We start from the raw sequence: 16,379 nt of genomic DNA on the forward strand, positions 1-16,379 counted from the left end.
GGTCTTTCTAATTTTAGGAAGGGGAAGCAAAGTCTTCTCCTCAAACTTGATACACTACATGCTAGAGAAAGACCCTCCCCGCCTCCTCATTCCCTGTCACCCTCCCCCACTCCTAGCCCCTCGGAGCTAACGGAGCCTTGCGCGTTTCTGGCCAGTGCTCCCAAGAGAGGCTGGTGCAAAAGCCAATAAGCCTGGAACACACGCAGGTCCCGCCGGGCCTGGGACAATGGTTTCCATTTAATAAATATTTCCCCCAAGGGCATTTCACATCGGGCAGGCAATTATTCAAAGGAAACAGGCGCGCAGGTTGACTCTGCAGGTTATTTCGTCCTCTTTACCCGAAGAATGCTCATTTGACGCAAGAAACGAGTCTCGCAGCCTCCCTGGGTGGGAAGAGGCGCCCAGGGACAAACCGACCCTGGTTGCAGATACACCGTGAGACTCCGCTCTAGGGCCGCTGCAGAAGGGGCACCCGGAAGTGCCCCATACCCAGCCTCCTAGGCTCTTCTTACGGTATGAACATTTGTGGAGTAAAAGTTGGAGGTTTAAAGACACTAAATAATAATAACATAAATGGGAACTGCGATAGAAATCTCAGCTCCACCCCCGCCCCAAAAGTGAAGAACAGGTCGTAGTGCTTTTAAGGGCTCACCAACTAGGGTTCGAAATCTCTGCATTGCCTGACGCGAGGCCTTCCAGGAGCAGGTCAGACAACATTGCTCAGCCACCCAGTGTCCCAGCGCTACGCCCGGGCGCCGCATCCTGGGGCAGGGGTGGATGCCTAGTTGCAGGGGCTTCCCGGGAGAACACTGCCAAAGCACCGCCGAGAGTGGGGCGCGAAAAGTTTATTTCGCTTTTACCCTGAGCGTGCTATGTTATTTTTCTCTTCCGAGGATCTTTGACAAGAGGGGAAAGTGCCGTCCTTGCATTTCGTGGCAAAGCTGTCCTATTTATCAACACAAGCTCTCCCCTCGCTCCCTTTGCTGTCCCTTCCCTGGCCTTTGTATTCCAAGCCCTAATTCTCTTTTACCATCGGGAAAGGAAACAGGAGACGCGGAAGAGTTTTATTTGTTAACAGTGCCGGAGACAATGTGGAACCCAAGTCCGCAGTCTAGAGCTAGCCGCTCTGCTCTAGCCCTCTCATTGCCTGTGTCCCTCACACCTCTCCCCGCCCCCACCAGTCGCGCTCCCTGTTTCTTGCACCGGCGTGTTGGCAGGTGCGCCCGCTCGGCTTCTCTGCTGCTGATTGGCGCCCAGGTTGGGGAGTCGCCGCCCCGCGCTTATGTCAGAGTGCGTGCAGTCCCGGCCCACCTCGCCTTTGAACTTCGCCGCTTTTGGCTCTCGTTCACCAGCCTCCCCGCATTCTCAGCCAGGTGCAGCGCTAGGCGCGGCAGCTCCGCGAAAGCCACGGGAGGGGGGAGCCACGACTGGAGACGCAAGAGGAGAGAAGGGAACTAGAGAAGGCAAAGGTGGAGAGGGGGAGAAGGAGGAGCTTCTTGCCCTGGCTAAAAAATTACCTGGCCACTTAATCCCGGAGACTCCGATACTTGGGCCCCAGCCACTGGTGCCTGAAGCCCCCCGGCCGATTGCCCTCTCCTCCCCCGCCCTTTCTGCCCCCACTTGTTTCCCCGGGGCTGCCTGGGCGCTGGGACTGGCATGATCAGCTGAACTTTGTGGGGTCAGCGCTTCTCTCTGGCTTCCCCTCAGCGGCGCCAAGGCGAGGGGAGCGCAGAACCCCGGCTCAGGACGGACAGACAGACGGCCAACCGCGCCCAGGCTCGTCTGCAGAACCCTTGCACTCCCTACCCCCACCCACCTAGCCGCCGGGACCATGTCCAAACCTTCAGACCACATCAAGCGGCCCATGAACGCCTTCATGGTATGGTCCCGGGGCCAGCGGCGCAAGATGGCCCAGGAAAACCCCAAGATGCACAACTCGGAGATCAGCAAACGCCTAGGCGCCGAATGGAAGCTTCTGTCCGAGGCAGAGAAGCGGCCATACATCGATGAAGCCAAGCGGCTACGCGCCCAGCACATGAAGGAGCACCCTGACTACAAGTACCGACCTCGGCGCAAGCCCAAGAACCTGCTCAAGAAGGACAGGTATGTCTTCCCTCTGCCCTACCTGGGCGACACGGACCCGCTCAAGGCGGCCGGCCTGCCCGTGGGGGCCTCCGACGGCCTCCTGAGCGCGCCCGAGAAAGCCCGGGCCTTCTTGCCGCCGGCCTCGGCGCCCTACTCCCTGCTGGACCCCGCGCAGTTTAGCTCGAGCGCCATCCAGAAGATGGGCGAAGTGCCCCACACCTTGGCCACCGGCGCTCTGCCCTACGCGTCCACCCTGGGCTACCAGAACGGCGCCTTCGGCAGCCTCAGCTGCCCCAGCCAGCACACGCACACGCACCCGTCCCCCACCAACCCTGGCTACGTGGTGCCCTGTAACTGTACCACCTGGTCTGCCTCCACCCTGCAGCCCCCCGTCGCCTACATCCTCTTCCCAGGCATGACCAAGACTGGCATAGACCCATATTCGTCAGCCCACGCTACGGCCATGTAACCCCCAGCCCGGCCCGGACCTGAGGCGTGGTCTGAAAGCCGGGTCTGCACCCTGTCCTCTGAGCCTAGCCCCGGCCTGCAGACGCCTCCGGGGTCAGCCCTGCCGCTGTCCCTTACACCACCCAGACTTTTCCTCTCTCTTCCAGGGGGAAGGGAGGGGCGTCCTCCTAGACCCAAGGCGCAGACAGGTGCCGGAAACTTGCAAACGTTATGACAGCTACACAGCTGCCCCTATCCCGACTCTCCCAAAACAAATCTCCGACTGTACCCCCTTTGGACAAAAGAGTAGACAGTTTTGCTTTATTTATATCCCCTTCACTCTCCTCGGATAGGCTTTGGACTCTGAACTCCCAGATTCTGATATTATATCTAGAATATGCATATATTTTTTCCTTTTGTCCCCTGAAGAAAAGAGTTAGCTGTGTCTCTGTGTTTTGCCATCAGACACAACTAGGACCCATTTGCTCTTCATGTATGGGAGGGAAAGGCTTCAAAGTTTTAAATTACAGAAAGGGAAACATTTCTATTTAAAACCATGCTATGATAGTGTTTGCTTCTTTAAAGGGAAAACAAAAAGGACCTACATGGTTATTTACTTTGTGTAAAGCAGTGCTTCTAGAGACCTAAGTTTACTTTTAGACAGAATGTCGGGTTATGAAGTCAGGAAGTAGAAGGTGAACAAAAAATTAAAAGAACAAAAACAACCTAAATGGTCATAAATGTTTTGACGATGTCTTGGAAATGTACCTAGAAGGATTTTACCTCGTTACACTGTTCATTTGTTGAACAAAGACGTTTTGAATAAAGACAATCTGTCATTGTAAAAAAGTAACCTTTGATGTGCCTAAAATCTGAAGTCAGGAGCCAGGTTGGAGGGACTGGAAAGTCGGGTGCGGGGAGGCTGAAAGTGCATAGAGCGACTTTAAGCAGTGATGGCTGGTGGCTGCCCCCCGTTGGCCCAGCTTGGTGGTCTGCGGGTTGGGTGTAGAAGGGCCTAGAGTTTCGGATCCTTCCTGAATGAGCCCTGGAGATTGCTTTTTGCCTTTAGAGGCTAGACAAAGGTATCGTTCCCTGGGACTTCACTCTCTCCTTCCATTCTTCCCAAAAGGGTCAGGCCACTTCAAGGAGTGAATGAACTAAGTCAAAGGCCGACCCAGACCGCTGAGATCTGAGTGAGTTTACTTTTTAAAAAACCAAACGCTGAAGGAGTAGGGAGAAGCACCGAGTCTCCTGGGAACCAGTTGCGCGCTGAACACCGCGTCCTGCAGTGGATGTTTAAGTTCAAAGCATGGGAGAAGACTGGGGGAGTCAGGTATTCTGCCTTTTTAGGTGTTTGGAAACGTTGCTGCCCACTCTTCTGGGGATTTGGGGCTTAATACTGGTTCCTAAGTTAAAAAAAAAAAAAAAAAAAACTCTAAGAAATGCAGAAAAATGCGCCACAGGTCCCCGCCCCAGACTGTCGAACACTTTTTACTGAGACCCTGCAGGAGCAAAGGGAAAAGGAAGGCGACATTGTCATGGCTCAGGCAAGGAGTTTTAAAAATCGTAAAAAATCAAATAACAGCACAGCCCATGATGTTAAACAAGGAAAAGGGTCCTTTTCTTTCCCCTCCGGGTGAATGTTTTCTTGAAGATTATTGTCTTTCCTGAGGAGAAAGGACCCTCCGATGTTATCCAGCAAAACTCTTTGGAATTTGTTCTCAAAATCGAAGGGTGTTTTCCACCCTCGGTCTTGGAGTCTCACCCCCAAAGCCGCGCTCACGCGTGGTTTTCCTTAATTTGCTTGCTTTCCCCACTGGCTTTGATATGCTGCGGGGTGGGAGGTAGGGCAGCCTAGAGGTTTGTCGGCTTTCTGCTGCTGTTGAGAGATTTGTGCCCTTGCCTCCGCTGTTTCCAAAGGAGTCGGTGGCTCGAAGTGCACGGGAAACGTTGTCAACAGACACCAAAGCAGAAACCCGCGGATTAGCATATTGTCCTCAAAACAATTAGAAGTGTTTGAGGTGTTATTTGGAGGCTATTCATCCGATCCCCTTTGTCAAAGGGGAATTTTCATTATTTAAAAAAAAAAAAAAAAAAGTTAGCAGTTGTCCATCTGGCTAAGCTGAATAGCAAAGTGATCCATGTTGTATATGCTTTTCTCATTAAGAGCTCTTTTGAGACCGATGTTAGAATTAAATGGTATAACACAATTAACATACACGGGCGCTGAATAGGAGAGGACGCCTATAAATAATAGATAGATAAATAAATGAGCGATCAGGCGAAGGTAAACAAAGGCGGGCTGAGGGAGGTGTAGGGGGAGGCCGGGCTGGCTGCGCCACGCTTACTTAGCATTACAAAACCCTCTTACAAATCGAGACAATTAGGAAGTGACTTGCCTCTGGTGGCCATCCGGTCTGGGGGCCTTGGGCGCTTAGGGAAGGCCCCTCCTCCCGCCCCCTAGGAAGCCCAGGAGGCCTGGGACGGAGAAGCCACGGTTTTCCTGTCTGATATAACCCCAACTGACAGTCCTGTCAGCCGCTCTGATAGCCCCCATAGCTCAGTGTCCCTTAATATCTCCTAAGATGAAGCTTACAGGGGTCTGGGTATCTCCGCGCAGATCCCAGCGCGGGAGCGCCCTGGGCACACAGAGCCCCCCAGCTGGAGAAAGAACCTGGCGCCCACAACCCCACCTGAAGCAAACCTGAAGGGTTAGGCTGGAAAGGGGCATGTGGCGAGTGCGAGGGCAAAGTGCGAGGGGCAAAGGCCTCGGACGGTGGCTGAAGCTGGAAAACCGAAACCAGGGTCCCGGGTTGCGCTTGGTGTTAGGCTCAGATGGGGAACTAGGAAACTAGGGTGCGCTGTAGCAGAGAGGCTCTCAGGGGGCTGCGGCCTCACTCAGAGGTGGCTGAGACCTCTTTCCAGCCTGCAAAGAGCCGGGGGCCCAGTTCGGGTCCTGGGACCTGAAGTCAAAGACGGCTCAGGCTGTTTTTGGCCATCACACTTCGCTACCTTCCTTCTCAGACTGGCCTTCCCTAGCCATCTGCCCTCCTTAGACCTGGTCCCAACCTCTCCCCCCACCCCCTATCCCCGCAAGGGCCTGCCTCAGCTTTGCCTCCGTCGCCCGGAGGGCCGCGGAGCGTCCGCCGAGGTGCGCGGCCGCGACTCGCCCTAACAAACAGCTAAAATCCTTCTCGTCACGCCGCTGACAGGGGCCGATTACTGACTTTGAAGTCAGGCGCAGACAAAAAGAAATCCCCTGGGGGGTGTGGGGGGGCAGCAGTCCCTGTCAAACCTGTTTGCTCACAACTGTCTCTTTCTTTCAAGAAAATCATTAAAGCAAACCTGTAGGGAGAGGAGCGCCCCGCCCGCCGGGAGTGGAGAAGAGCCGCTTCTCCCGAGCGCGCGTCGCGCAGCAAAGAGCAGCCAAGAGTTGCCCTGGACAGACTCCTGGCATCCGGAGAACCCGAACTCCGGCGCTGCGCGGGGCGCCCGTGGCCCTGCGGGAGGAGGTTCTGCAGATCCCTCTGCCTTAGGCACGCGTCCGGCAGCCAGGGAGCCCCAGACTTCTCTCGCTTAGCAACCCGGGCCTCCTTCGAGCGGGGTTGGCAGGGAGGGCCCGGACCTCTCGCCTGAGGCTCCCATTGCTTCCCCGGGACCCCTCTCCCCGCCAGAAGTGACCCAAATACATGCCGCGTTCAGCGCCGTCGCTCCTCTGCTGGGTGTTCCCTAGGACAGCAGAGACCTGAACAGCATGCTGCTGGGGTGGCAGCCATCGGCGCCGGCGCGGCAGGAGCAGAGTTGTTTGGGTTTTACCTAGGTTTGCTTTCTTAAACCTTGGCTGCCATCTGGCTCAGGGGTACACTGGCTACATCTTCTGAGAGACGCGGAATTCTTGGCCCCTTTCCGCCTCTGGCCTCCCTCGTTCCGAGAACTCCGTCAGCCTTTTATGCACTTCTCGGTTTTGGATCCGACTCCAAAAATCTTTGATTCCCTTCCAGTTTCCGAGTTTTTCTATTTAAATATTAATTTCCTTAGGCCCGCTGACTTTAAAGACGGAAAAGACCAGCTACTTTGAGTAAATTACACTGAGGTGTGAGTGACTGACATCTGAGACCCCCTTAACATTTGCATTTTGAAACTGGAGCGAGCTAACCTGTAGGAATCTCCGGTGAACCAAAGCGGGATGATGTTTCCGTCTGAGTAGGGTCAAGGTACTTTCATTACAGCTCACCATTTAGGGAAGTGTGTCCCGCCCGGTCAGCTTCTCTGGAGAGATCCGAGACTGCCAGGGCCCGGAAAACTTGGCGAGCTGTGGTACCAGCACTCTTGTTTCCTTCGTCTCCTCCCCAGCTCAGGCCTTGTTACCATTGTTCAAGTGGACAGCGAATTTCAAACCATTTGAATTTGAATATCATCTAATTCACAAGATTTGTGTAAAGAATTCTCACCTATTTGCTGAGTGGATTGTGTGTGAGTGTGAGAGGAATAGGCACAGGGACAGAAGGGGCCCGTTAGATTTGGATGCAGGAGAGCCGGGACCCGTGCTTCCGGCGTCCACCGAGGTGCGTGCTCTCCTGGCCTCTGTCCTGCCCTGCCCTGCCCTGCCTCCTAGGCTCTAGTGGACCTAGCAGTGGGAGAGCTACTTGGGCTGGTTTCTTTCCTGACTCTGCAGAGATGGGCATTGGCCTGGAACCAGAAGCGCAGGAGCTGGGCCACGGCAGAGTAATTAAGAAAATAATGAAATTGATGGCGGATGGGGGCGCTAGAAATCCTGGGGCGTCTACTTAAAACCAGAGACTCGCGGTCGGCCCCATGGAATCCCGGCTCTGTGTGTGCCCAGGTTCCGGGGCTTGGGCGTTGCCGGCTCTCGCACTAGGAAGGAGCCTGAAGTCAGGAAAGAGGGGGCCTCGTTACTCACTTCCTAGCCCAGCCCCTGGCCCTGGGTCCCGCAAAGCCGTCATCGCAGGCTCCTGCCCAGCCTCTGGGGTCGGGTGAGCAAGGTGTTCTCTTCGGAAGCGGGAAGGGCTGCAGGTCGGGGACGTCCCTTGGCTGCCACCCCTGATTCTACATCCTTTTCGCTCTAATCCCTGCGCTAGGCATCCTCCCCGATCCCCCAAAAGCCCAAGCACTGGGTCTGGGTTGAGGAAGGAAACGGGTGCTCAGGCCGGACAGAGGCTTGAAAGGAGGCCTCAAGTTTCCTCTTTGCTACAAAGTAGAGAAGTTGCTCTACTCTGGCGGGCAGTGGCCTTTTCAAAACTTTTCCACTCAGGTCCGTAAGAAAAGCAATTCACACAAGATCAGCGCTTTCGGTGCGAGGATGGAAAGAAACTTCAGAAAAACTCTGCCAGACAACCCGGCAGCACTTGGCCCCGGAACAGAGAGGAGAGAAAGACCTGACCGCCGCACTCAGGGCGACCCGCCGCACTAAGTTTGGGGGTTCCGTCTGCCTCCAGGCCTCTGCCGCCGGAGCTCAGGCTCTCCTAGGTGCTTCAGGGCCGGGCTGCACCTCTGAGCCCCGAGGAGGCCCTGCTAGCGCTAGCTCGGCGGTGATAACCGAGGGAGGTGGGTGAGAGGTGCGGCTGTCGAGGCAAACGCGGAGCACCCGTCCAGTCCTCCAAGGGCCGAGAGCCGGGAGCCCCGAACGCCGCTTAAGCAGCTCCTTGCTTCCCGCAGCCCGGCCACATCCCTGCGGGATTTCTGGACGCCCCGCCCGAGGACCTAGGGAGGAGGGAGAGAGGAGGGAGGGAGTGGGCAGCCTGGGCGCACGCCACCGGTCCCCTTACGCCCGGCACCCCCCGTGGCGCGGCGAGTCAATGGGATTTGCACACTCGAGGTGTAACAGCATTACTGCATTAATTACCATTTCCATTTCACGTCCAGATTGTTTACTTATCTGCGGGAAACATATGTCGGGAGAAGTTCACATTCCGGATTCTGCTCCGCTGCCCAAGGTGCAATTCCGGGGAGGCGGCGAGGGGGGAGGGGAGGGCTTCAGATTTTTTATTACACCCTCTAGCCTTATCTGCCGCTGTAAATTATGAGGATCCTCCATTGAGCGGCATATGGAAGATTATATACTTTTTTGAATATCGTTTCCCAAAGCCTGCAGATTTTCACTTTGAAATGAAACAATCCTCCGCTGGCTCCCCCGGGGACAGGTGTCTCCTGCGTTCCCCCGCGCGGCCTGGGGGACCCTTCTCGCAGAGCAGGCGCGCACCCACATCCCCAATGCCGTGGCCAGCGCCCAGTGGAGACTTCTTTCATAGGGTCTAGAATAATCTTCCGGGGAACACCCATCCATAGGCAGTGTTGGAGAACTAAGACAGCTCCCTTGCTCTGTTTTCCTGCGCCTAGCCCCCGGACTTTTGTGCCGTTTGCAGCTCTTTTTCATTTCGAATACCCGCATAGACGCGAGCCCACTTCTCCCCTCTTCCTACGCTGGGCGGCTCCAAACCCGCCGCGAGGGCTGAGGTGTTCACACCTGCCCACAGCAGCCTGCCTCTCCCTCAAGCGCCTCAAAGCTTCCTAAGCGCTTACATTGGTCTTGGGACAGCCGACTTTGGCTTCTTTGTTTGTTTGAGGGACCGCGGAAGTGGCGGGGAATGTGCCCCCCGCTTGAGACCGCTTATTGTGAGCCCTCAACGGAAATCCTGCACGGAAGGCAACCGCCTCCCCGCTCGCGGTAAGCAGGACCCACCCCAGTAGCGGGGACCGAATCCCATCTTTCTTATCTCTCGGAGACTCCTTTCAGGCTGAGATCAGAGAGGGAGGGAAAAAGAAGACAGAATCATTGTTCTTCTTTTTTTAATTTAATATACCAAGCCACCCGCTCAGGTCATTTATATGCTTAATTTAGTGATAAAAGTCAATAAGCGGAATCACAGGGTTCTTCCCTCTTTCTATTTCTTTTGACCACATTTTTCTACAGTAATTGGGAAAACAGTAAAATATATACACCCGCTTTCCCCCTTCAATGCTTTGTCTGCAATGCGATTATAATAAGTGTACTTTATTAATATAATTTTTTTGCTTTTTTAAAGGATGCAAGGGAAAATGTGCCTTTTAAGAGATTTTTTTCCATCTATCTGGGTTCAGTTTGCAGAATTACACATACTCTGTGTGTAGACACCCACCCTCAAAAGCCAAACTCAGAAATTTCCTTGAAATGCCCGTTTTTATTACTCAGAAATATCCCGTGGGAAACCTATTGTGATGTTATACCAGGAACAATTAAATGGACCAAAGCAATGCAATTAAGGCAGAGAAGAAATAAGATGGAAAATGGGGAGAAATAAACAGATTATTTTCCATTAAGTATTGTTTTGAGATTTCTAATTTTTTCAGGACCTCTAAGAAAATTGTGAGGTGTCACTTCTCTCTTCTGGGTCTATCTGTAATTGAATCTAGGTCACTATTCTAAAGCAAGAAAAGTCTGCTTTCCACTTTCCTACATCAGGCTGAAATTTGGGGGAGGGACAAGGGTCTTGCAATTTCATTTAAAATGTAATGGTGGATGAACTGATAAGCAAATAGGGAAAAAAGAGTCTGCTTAAAAGAAAAAAAAGGCATGGTTTTAATATGCTACAGATGGGGGGAAAATGATTTACATGAGAGTTTATTTCCTCTTTGCTGATATGAAAGAATTACAGATACAAAACCCACTGATCTATAGAATAAAAAAAGAAAAGAAATGTTATTTTCCTGTAAAGGTGTCAGTTCATTTATATTCATTTAACCATCCATCCATCAATTCACTTTCCCACTCCTTGCACATTCTCTCTGGCTCTGTTAAACCTTCCCCTACCAATACGCTTTGCTAGAATATGCAATGAAGTTTTCTTTTAAAAAATAGTGTGAGATTGAGATGAAGTAGGTAAAGATAAGTAAAGAGAGAAGCTTTTGTTGTTGTTGTTAAATAATTACCCCCTAATAATTCAGCATTATGATTTATGATTTTAGAACAAAATTTTACCCATATTCACATCTCATTACTGCTGCAGTCTGAGTACATACAACATGCCAGTGATTAAGAATATATGCAGAGGATATGCAATTATTTTTTCATAAGATATGCATGCAATACAAAGAAATTTATTAGTTATAAACCTTCCTGTAACTTAAAAAATGTAGTAAAAGATGAGTCAGATGTTGGGTCAATAATTCATTGTTTTATTAAAATAGCTGTTTTAATAAGTATGAACTAGTTCACATTTCCCTAAGGATTTCCTGCTTGCTCAAGGTATGAGCAACATCAAATCTTTTGTGTTTAAAGTTTCCAAGTCCAAAAAAATGTATAGTAAAATTTGCATATATTAAGAAAGAAATGAGAGGTGCAGTCATTTGAGGAGCTTCCAAATGCTGGAGATTACATAAGAATAGGTTTTACTTTTCCTGAAATAAAAATTGATGACCAGTATGACAGATATTTCTTCCATATTCTCCCAAATAAAGGGGTAACATAGTGTCATCTCCTCTTTCAATGACATGCAAATGAATGACTGGAGACCTATAGATCTAAGCAAGGACAAGGCCAACAACCAGCATCTGATGCTGGTTTTCGTAAGTAAGAAAAACAGTACATTGTTTAAGACAGCAATGCATTCCCACAGGATGAATCTTCTCCAGACTGAAGACCATTTCCTTCCACCTTTTTTTTTTTCTGTCTTATCCCTTTCTCCTCCTCTTGTTTAGTTTTCCTTTTTTTTTTTTTTTTTTTTTACCTGTAAATACTATTGATGAATCAGAAATTTTCTTTCTAGGTTTTCATAAATTATCAGTACAATTCTTTGTCATGCCTGCTTCTTCCTCGTCTCACTTTCTCTCACAGTGGTAATCCATTTTCTTACTCACCTAACTTTTAATCAACCAAACTGAGTATGAGGCAAAATGATTAACAATTTGGGCAGAAGTTAAAATGTCTCATAGATGTTTTGACTCAAACTCTATAGACTTATTTGTAGCAAGTGATTATGATATAAATCAGCTTAATGAGAGGGCAGCTTTAAGACATTTTAGAATTGTTTCTTACCATTGTCTTTTACCTCCTGGGCTCTTCAATGTTTGTCATAATTATACGTAGTTAGAAGGCTTCATTTGCTCTGAGTTATCATTGAGAACTAAATTGAGAAGAAAAGAACTGAAGGCCTGAAGGTCATCTGTAGAAAAGGTGAGCTGAACTTTTCTCTGTCTGAATATACTTTGGGTTTACAATGAGACATTTACGTATTTGTATAAATCGGTTATACTCTGAGCTAATGTGAACACAAACTTGGTATAAATACAGATGACTCCCTCTCTGCTGCTGTGGCAGATTCAACTGACACCTGGGGCTCAGACCAGTCTTGTTACCACATGCTTGGTGAAATTCAAAGTGTGTCACACAACTACAGCAGCATTCATGGCCAACCTATTTGGTAGAAAGGATTGAAATCAGATGGGAGGTCAATTTGCTGTCTAAATCAAACAAACTTAGCTCCTTTGCAGATAATTGAAGATGCTGCAACATAGCCCGAAAACATTTTATAATAAATAGGGGAAATAAGTGATAATGAAGGTGGGTTTGGATTTTTTATTTTAGAAGGAGAAATTTCATAGAAAATATGAATCCTTGTCTCATGATTAGTGTCTCTCTGCAACAGCCCCATCCTTCTGCAGATGGTCTCTTCTCGAGCTTTCTTGGCAAATCAAGAGCTTCTGCCTTTTGGGGGACATCCTCTTGACCTCCCGCCCATATCAGCTTTTAGAGGACATTCCACAGGAACATTGTCTTCTTGTCCTCCAGTATTTTTTATGGAAACAGAAATTAGGTTATCTTCCTTATGCTCTGGATGGACATCTGAAATCATCAAACCATTGAGAGAAACAGCCCTCATTCTTTTATGAGACAACCTGGAAGAAAACAGGTAAATTTCATTTGTGATGAACTGTTGCCAGAAAGAAAATTGCCATTACGATTTCATTCTTCTTCACTGGGGAGGGCTCAAGAGTAGGATAAACTCAGAAAGAAAAATAGTTCTTTGGATTGAGGCCAAAAAGGATATTCATTAATTTCTGTCTTTTGGTCATCCTCTGAGTTTCAACTAAAAGTCAAAATGTATTCCTTTAGTTAGTAAGGGGGAAACCAGTTGAAAAGGCCTTAATTAGTTAAGGCCTTAATTGATTAATTAGTTAATGCATTTGCCAGCCCCTCATGTTTCAAATTCCTTACTTTCCTGAACAGCAAATAATTTCCTACTCCCCAGAAGAATTCAGACCCTCTATGCTAAGATTCCACACCTCTGTCAATGAAGCAAGGTAGGAAAGTGATGATGAAGGGATCAGCATGCCACTGCCAATTAATCATGAAAGTTTTAATAACTGGCCTTTAGTCCCCTACTGATGGTGTCAACTTCATTCATATATTCTTTCCCTTGATAAGAAAGGGCAGCATCAAAAGCTCTGACTGTCTTACTAGGAGAAATCTATGATACTTAAAGAAAAAAACCTGGAGTGCCATCAGGCCAGTTCTGGAAGTCTGCTGGAACCTGGTAGAGATATTGCCTGGCACAAAAGCTAAAGGCTGAGCACCAAGCCTCAGACAATTCATTTAATGAAGTCCTGGCTTGGATGCAGAAAAAGAAGCAGGAAACTTGTATTTTACTTCCCGTGGCATCGACTATGCCTGGATTGGTGTAAAATAGTCCACTGGATGCGAATGAGTAAGATTTTGATTTCTCTGCAATCAGTGACTAAAAGAAAATCCAACATTGTTAACAGTGTTTAAGTATCATCTCAACTAATGAATTAAATGAGATTGCTTTTTCTTTCATTAAAATGTGTTTTAGGAATATGCTTTAATTTATTGTATCTCTTTCCAGGACTCTGAAGATTTGTCTCCATATTCTCTGGAAAGATGTACTCTGATTGCAGTAAGAGGGAGCCACATGGTTTATTAGATGGTTGTTAATTGAGCATTCTGTGCAAAGAAGTTTGTGCCTTAGGTATTTTATCTTGTTAAATTCTCCCCAAAGCATAATTACGTAGGTACTGCTATTATGCCAATTTCACATATGAGGAAAGTGAGGCTCAGAGACATTAAGTGACTTACCCAAGAGCTCACAGACCTCACATGGAGCTGCTATATCCAAGCTCTCTGTCTTCCCACTACTGTCTTTAAAATCAAAGGCTTACTGGAGGTGGGTAAAGGAAGGAACAAAGAACCCATGGCATTCACAGCTGAGGAAGAGTCCAAGGAAGGCGGGTAAGAGGGAGGAGCTGAAACACCTTCCCTGTCTCACTTTGACCTAGAATATTCAGAATCAAAACTGATCAACATCTCCTGTCACTGAACTCCGACTAGTTGGGCCCACACTTCTTCAGCTTTATCATCCCAAGTCTCACTGGCTGCTTCTAAGTCTTGCAGGCACAGCCAGGGACCAGGACACCACCAGGATGATCCCAAATCATCACATATGAGAGGCACATTTACAGACACGGATTTCCTGCAAAGCCTACCAGATGAGCCCCCAGCCCCTTCCAGTCCCATTTCATGATGCTCATTCCAGAGCAGCCTTCTTTACCACACAGCTTAGCAATTGAAAGTAACTATGTTGGGAAGGAAAGAAAAAATATTCCTGAAAGTCCTATGTCTTGTTCTCCTGCCCTTAATTGGGTTTAGTAAATCTGTTACCCTGATCATCCCCCTTGAATTTCTAAACTAGATTCTTCAAATCTGCCCAATCTCTATGTCTTTGCCTTGAGATAGGAAAAATGTTTCTTGCTTGCTCAGCCTGCATTGAGCTGTTGGGTGTCAACTGTGCAATACCAAGTGGCTTTTGCATTTCCCTGCTAATAATAGTTTGCATTCGATGCATCTTTCTGGAAGGTTCAAAGCTTGCCATAAATAAAAAGTTACTGATTACAATATTTATGTTTAAGGCAATATTGGGACTTTCCAAAGCCTCTCAGTTGTTTTGGGCTCAACTTTTATAGAGCTTCTCTGAAACATGCTCGTTTACTCATTCTTCTAGATTTAGAATTCCACCCTCAGTTGGAATACAGATGATCCCTAACAAGTAACATGAAAAAATGAATTGTGGAGCCAGAAGAGTGAGTTCTTGGAGAACTAAGGGCCAGAGACCTGTGAGCAAGATTTGATAATTTTATAAAAATTAAAAGACGATTTGAAATGTTATTGGTCTTACTAAAACTTTTACTTGTGAATTGCAATTGATGACATGATCACTTGTGCCAATTAAAATTTTATACCAAAGGACTGCAGAGCATTGGATGGGTGTGTTGGGCAGGTTTCTCACAAACACTGACAGAAAGGCCTGACGAAGGACGGGAGGACAAACTGGGGGGGTGCCAAGTAGGAAAACAGAAGCGATGGCTAAGTGCTCGTCCTGGACTCTGCCCTTTGATAATGGACTGAAGGTCCCTTATGATCTTCTTTCAAATTCCATCGTCACAGTTTTAGTCACATCCATCTATAATATTATTTACTTTCAGACTTTTCTTTAAGTTGACTCGCTTTTTCACTTTAGCCTTATCCCAAGCAATAATGCATATAAATCATAAGTTTGTTGTAATATATTTTTTGTAATACTAATCAAAATTAAATTTATTCCCCTGTAACAGAGATAATTTCTCAAATTACTTTGGAAAACACCAATTTAAAGTGCTCAGTTTACCACTTGAGGAAAACGAGAGAAGATCAGAGGAGTAAAGCCATTTTTCCAAGGTCACACAGCCTGACAACTGGAAAGCCTGGCCTAGAACCTAAGTCTTTTAGGTATTGGCCCAGTACTCTTTCCTTCTGTCATCTTTCTCAGAGGCAAAGAAAAAAAAAAAACTATCAGGCAATTAGCACTATCTCTTGGAGGTAGAGGGCGTGAAGATTCACCAGGTTCTCTCATAAAGTTTAAACACTTTCTTGGTGGTGCTAAACCTTATCTTGGTTACCCAGACTGTCTTCAGTCTGTTAATTATATTGCATAAAACCTAACACATTTCCATGGAAGGAGCTCTAAGGGAAGAAGGACCTGAATGGGTTTTGAGAGCCAGGGCCTGCCTATCCTTTAAGAAGGTCGTCTGGGCAGGAGAAAGCAGGAAGGGAAGGGAAAGGCCACTAACCATAAGCAGTCCAATTGTGGGTAAGTCACTAGTGTCAAGGAATGTAGTCTCCTCAGTCAGGCGGGGTCCAGGTGCTGCATACTGCCCAAACTGCCTGCCTTCCCCTGGATATTTGTTTTATCTTGGAGCATGTCTTGGCCTCAGAGAACTGAATTCTTGATCTGTGGCCTTTCAAAGTCTATGGTTGTTTCCAACATCACATTGTCTCGGATTTGTTACTCGCAGCACAGATTCCAAAGGAGCCTTCAGTAAAAGTAAAAAGAAAGAAAGAAAGAAGGAAGGAAGGAAGGAAGGAAGGAAGGAAGGAAGGAAGGAAGGAAAGAAAGAAGAAGGAAAGAAAGAAGGAAGGAAAGAAAGAAGGAAGGAAGGAAGGAAGGAAGGAAAGAAAGAAAGAAAGAAAGAAAGAAAGAAAGAAAGAAAGAAAGAAAGAAAGAAAGAAAGAAAGAAAGAAAGAAAGAAAGGAAGAAAGAAGGAAAGAAAGAAGGAAGGAAAGAAAGAAAGAAAGAAAGAAGGAAAGAAAGAGAAAAGCAAGCCAGCCAGTGGAAGAGTTTAGCCCCCATAAAAGCAAAAGCACCCAACAAATCAAGCATTTTGTTGCAGACTTGTGCTCATTTTGTTTATTTGTTTATTACCAGGTGTTCTAAACCTCCTGGGTGTATTCCACAGCTTTAATGACTGCGTGTAACACCACCTAGCTAACACTGCTTTTCCATTCAGTCAACTCAGTCTCA

The 16,379-nt window shown here is 48.0% G+C and overlaps 1 protein-coding gene and 1 long non-coding RNA gene across 5 annotated transcripts; both read left to right on the forward strand.

Annotated features, from left to right (window-relative positions):
* The first annotated feature begins 1,361 nt into the window (after window positions 1-1,361).
* On the forward strand, window positions 1,362-3,381 carry SOX14 (SRY-box transcription factor 14). Its single transcript, XM_002814084.5, has one exon. It carries the CDS (start codon window positions 1,832-1,834, stop codon window positions 2,552-2,554), a length of 723 nt encoding a protein of 240 aa, XP_002814130.1. The 5' UTR covers window positions 1,362-1,831; the 3' UTR covers window positions 2,555-3,381.
* Window positions 3,382-8,406: 5,025 nt separating this feature from the next.
* LOC129058654 (uncharacterized) lies at window positions 8,407-15,973 on the forward strand. Of its 4 annotated transcripts, none has more exons than XR_008523922.2 (6): window positions 8,407-9,217; window positions 11,615-11,701; window positions 12,174-12,437; window positions 12,755-12,828; window positions 13,392-13,514; window positions 14,544-15,973. It is a non-coding gene; the product is annotated as an uncharacterized LOC129058654 (long non-coding RNA). The 4 variants fall into 4 exon arrangements; XR_008523924.2 differs by having other exon boundaries at window positions 11,619-11,701; XR_008523921.2 differs by lacking the exon at window positions 12,755-12,828.
* Window positions 15,974-16,379: the final 406 nt, after the last annotated feature.

This window comes from Pongo abelii, chromosome 2 (genome assembly GCF_028885655.2).
Source record: "Pongo abelii isolate AG06213 chromosome 2, NHGRI_mPonAbe1-v2.0_pri, whole genome shotgun sequence".
In the NCBI taxonomy this organism is placed as follows: Eukaryota; Metazoa; Chordata; class Mammalia; order Primates; family Hominidae; genus Pongo; species Pongo abelii.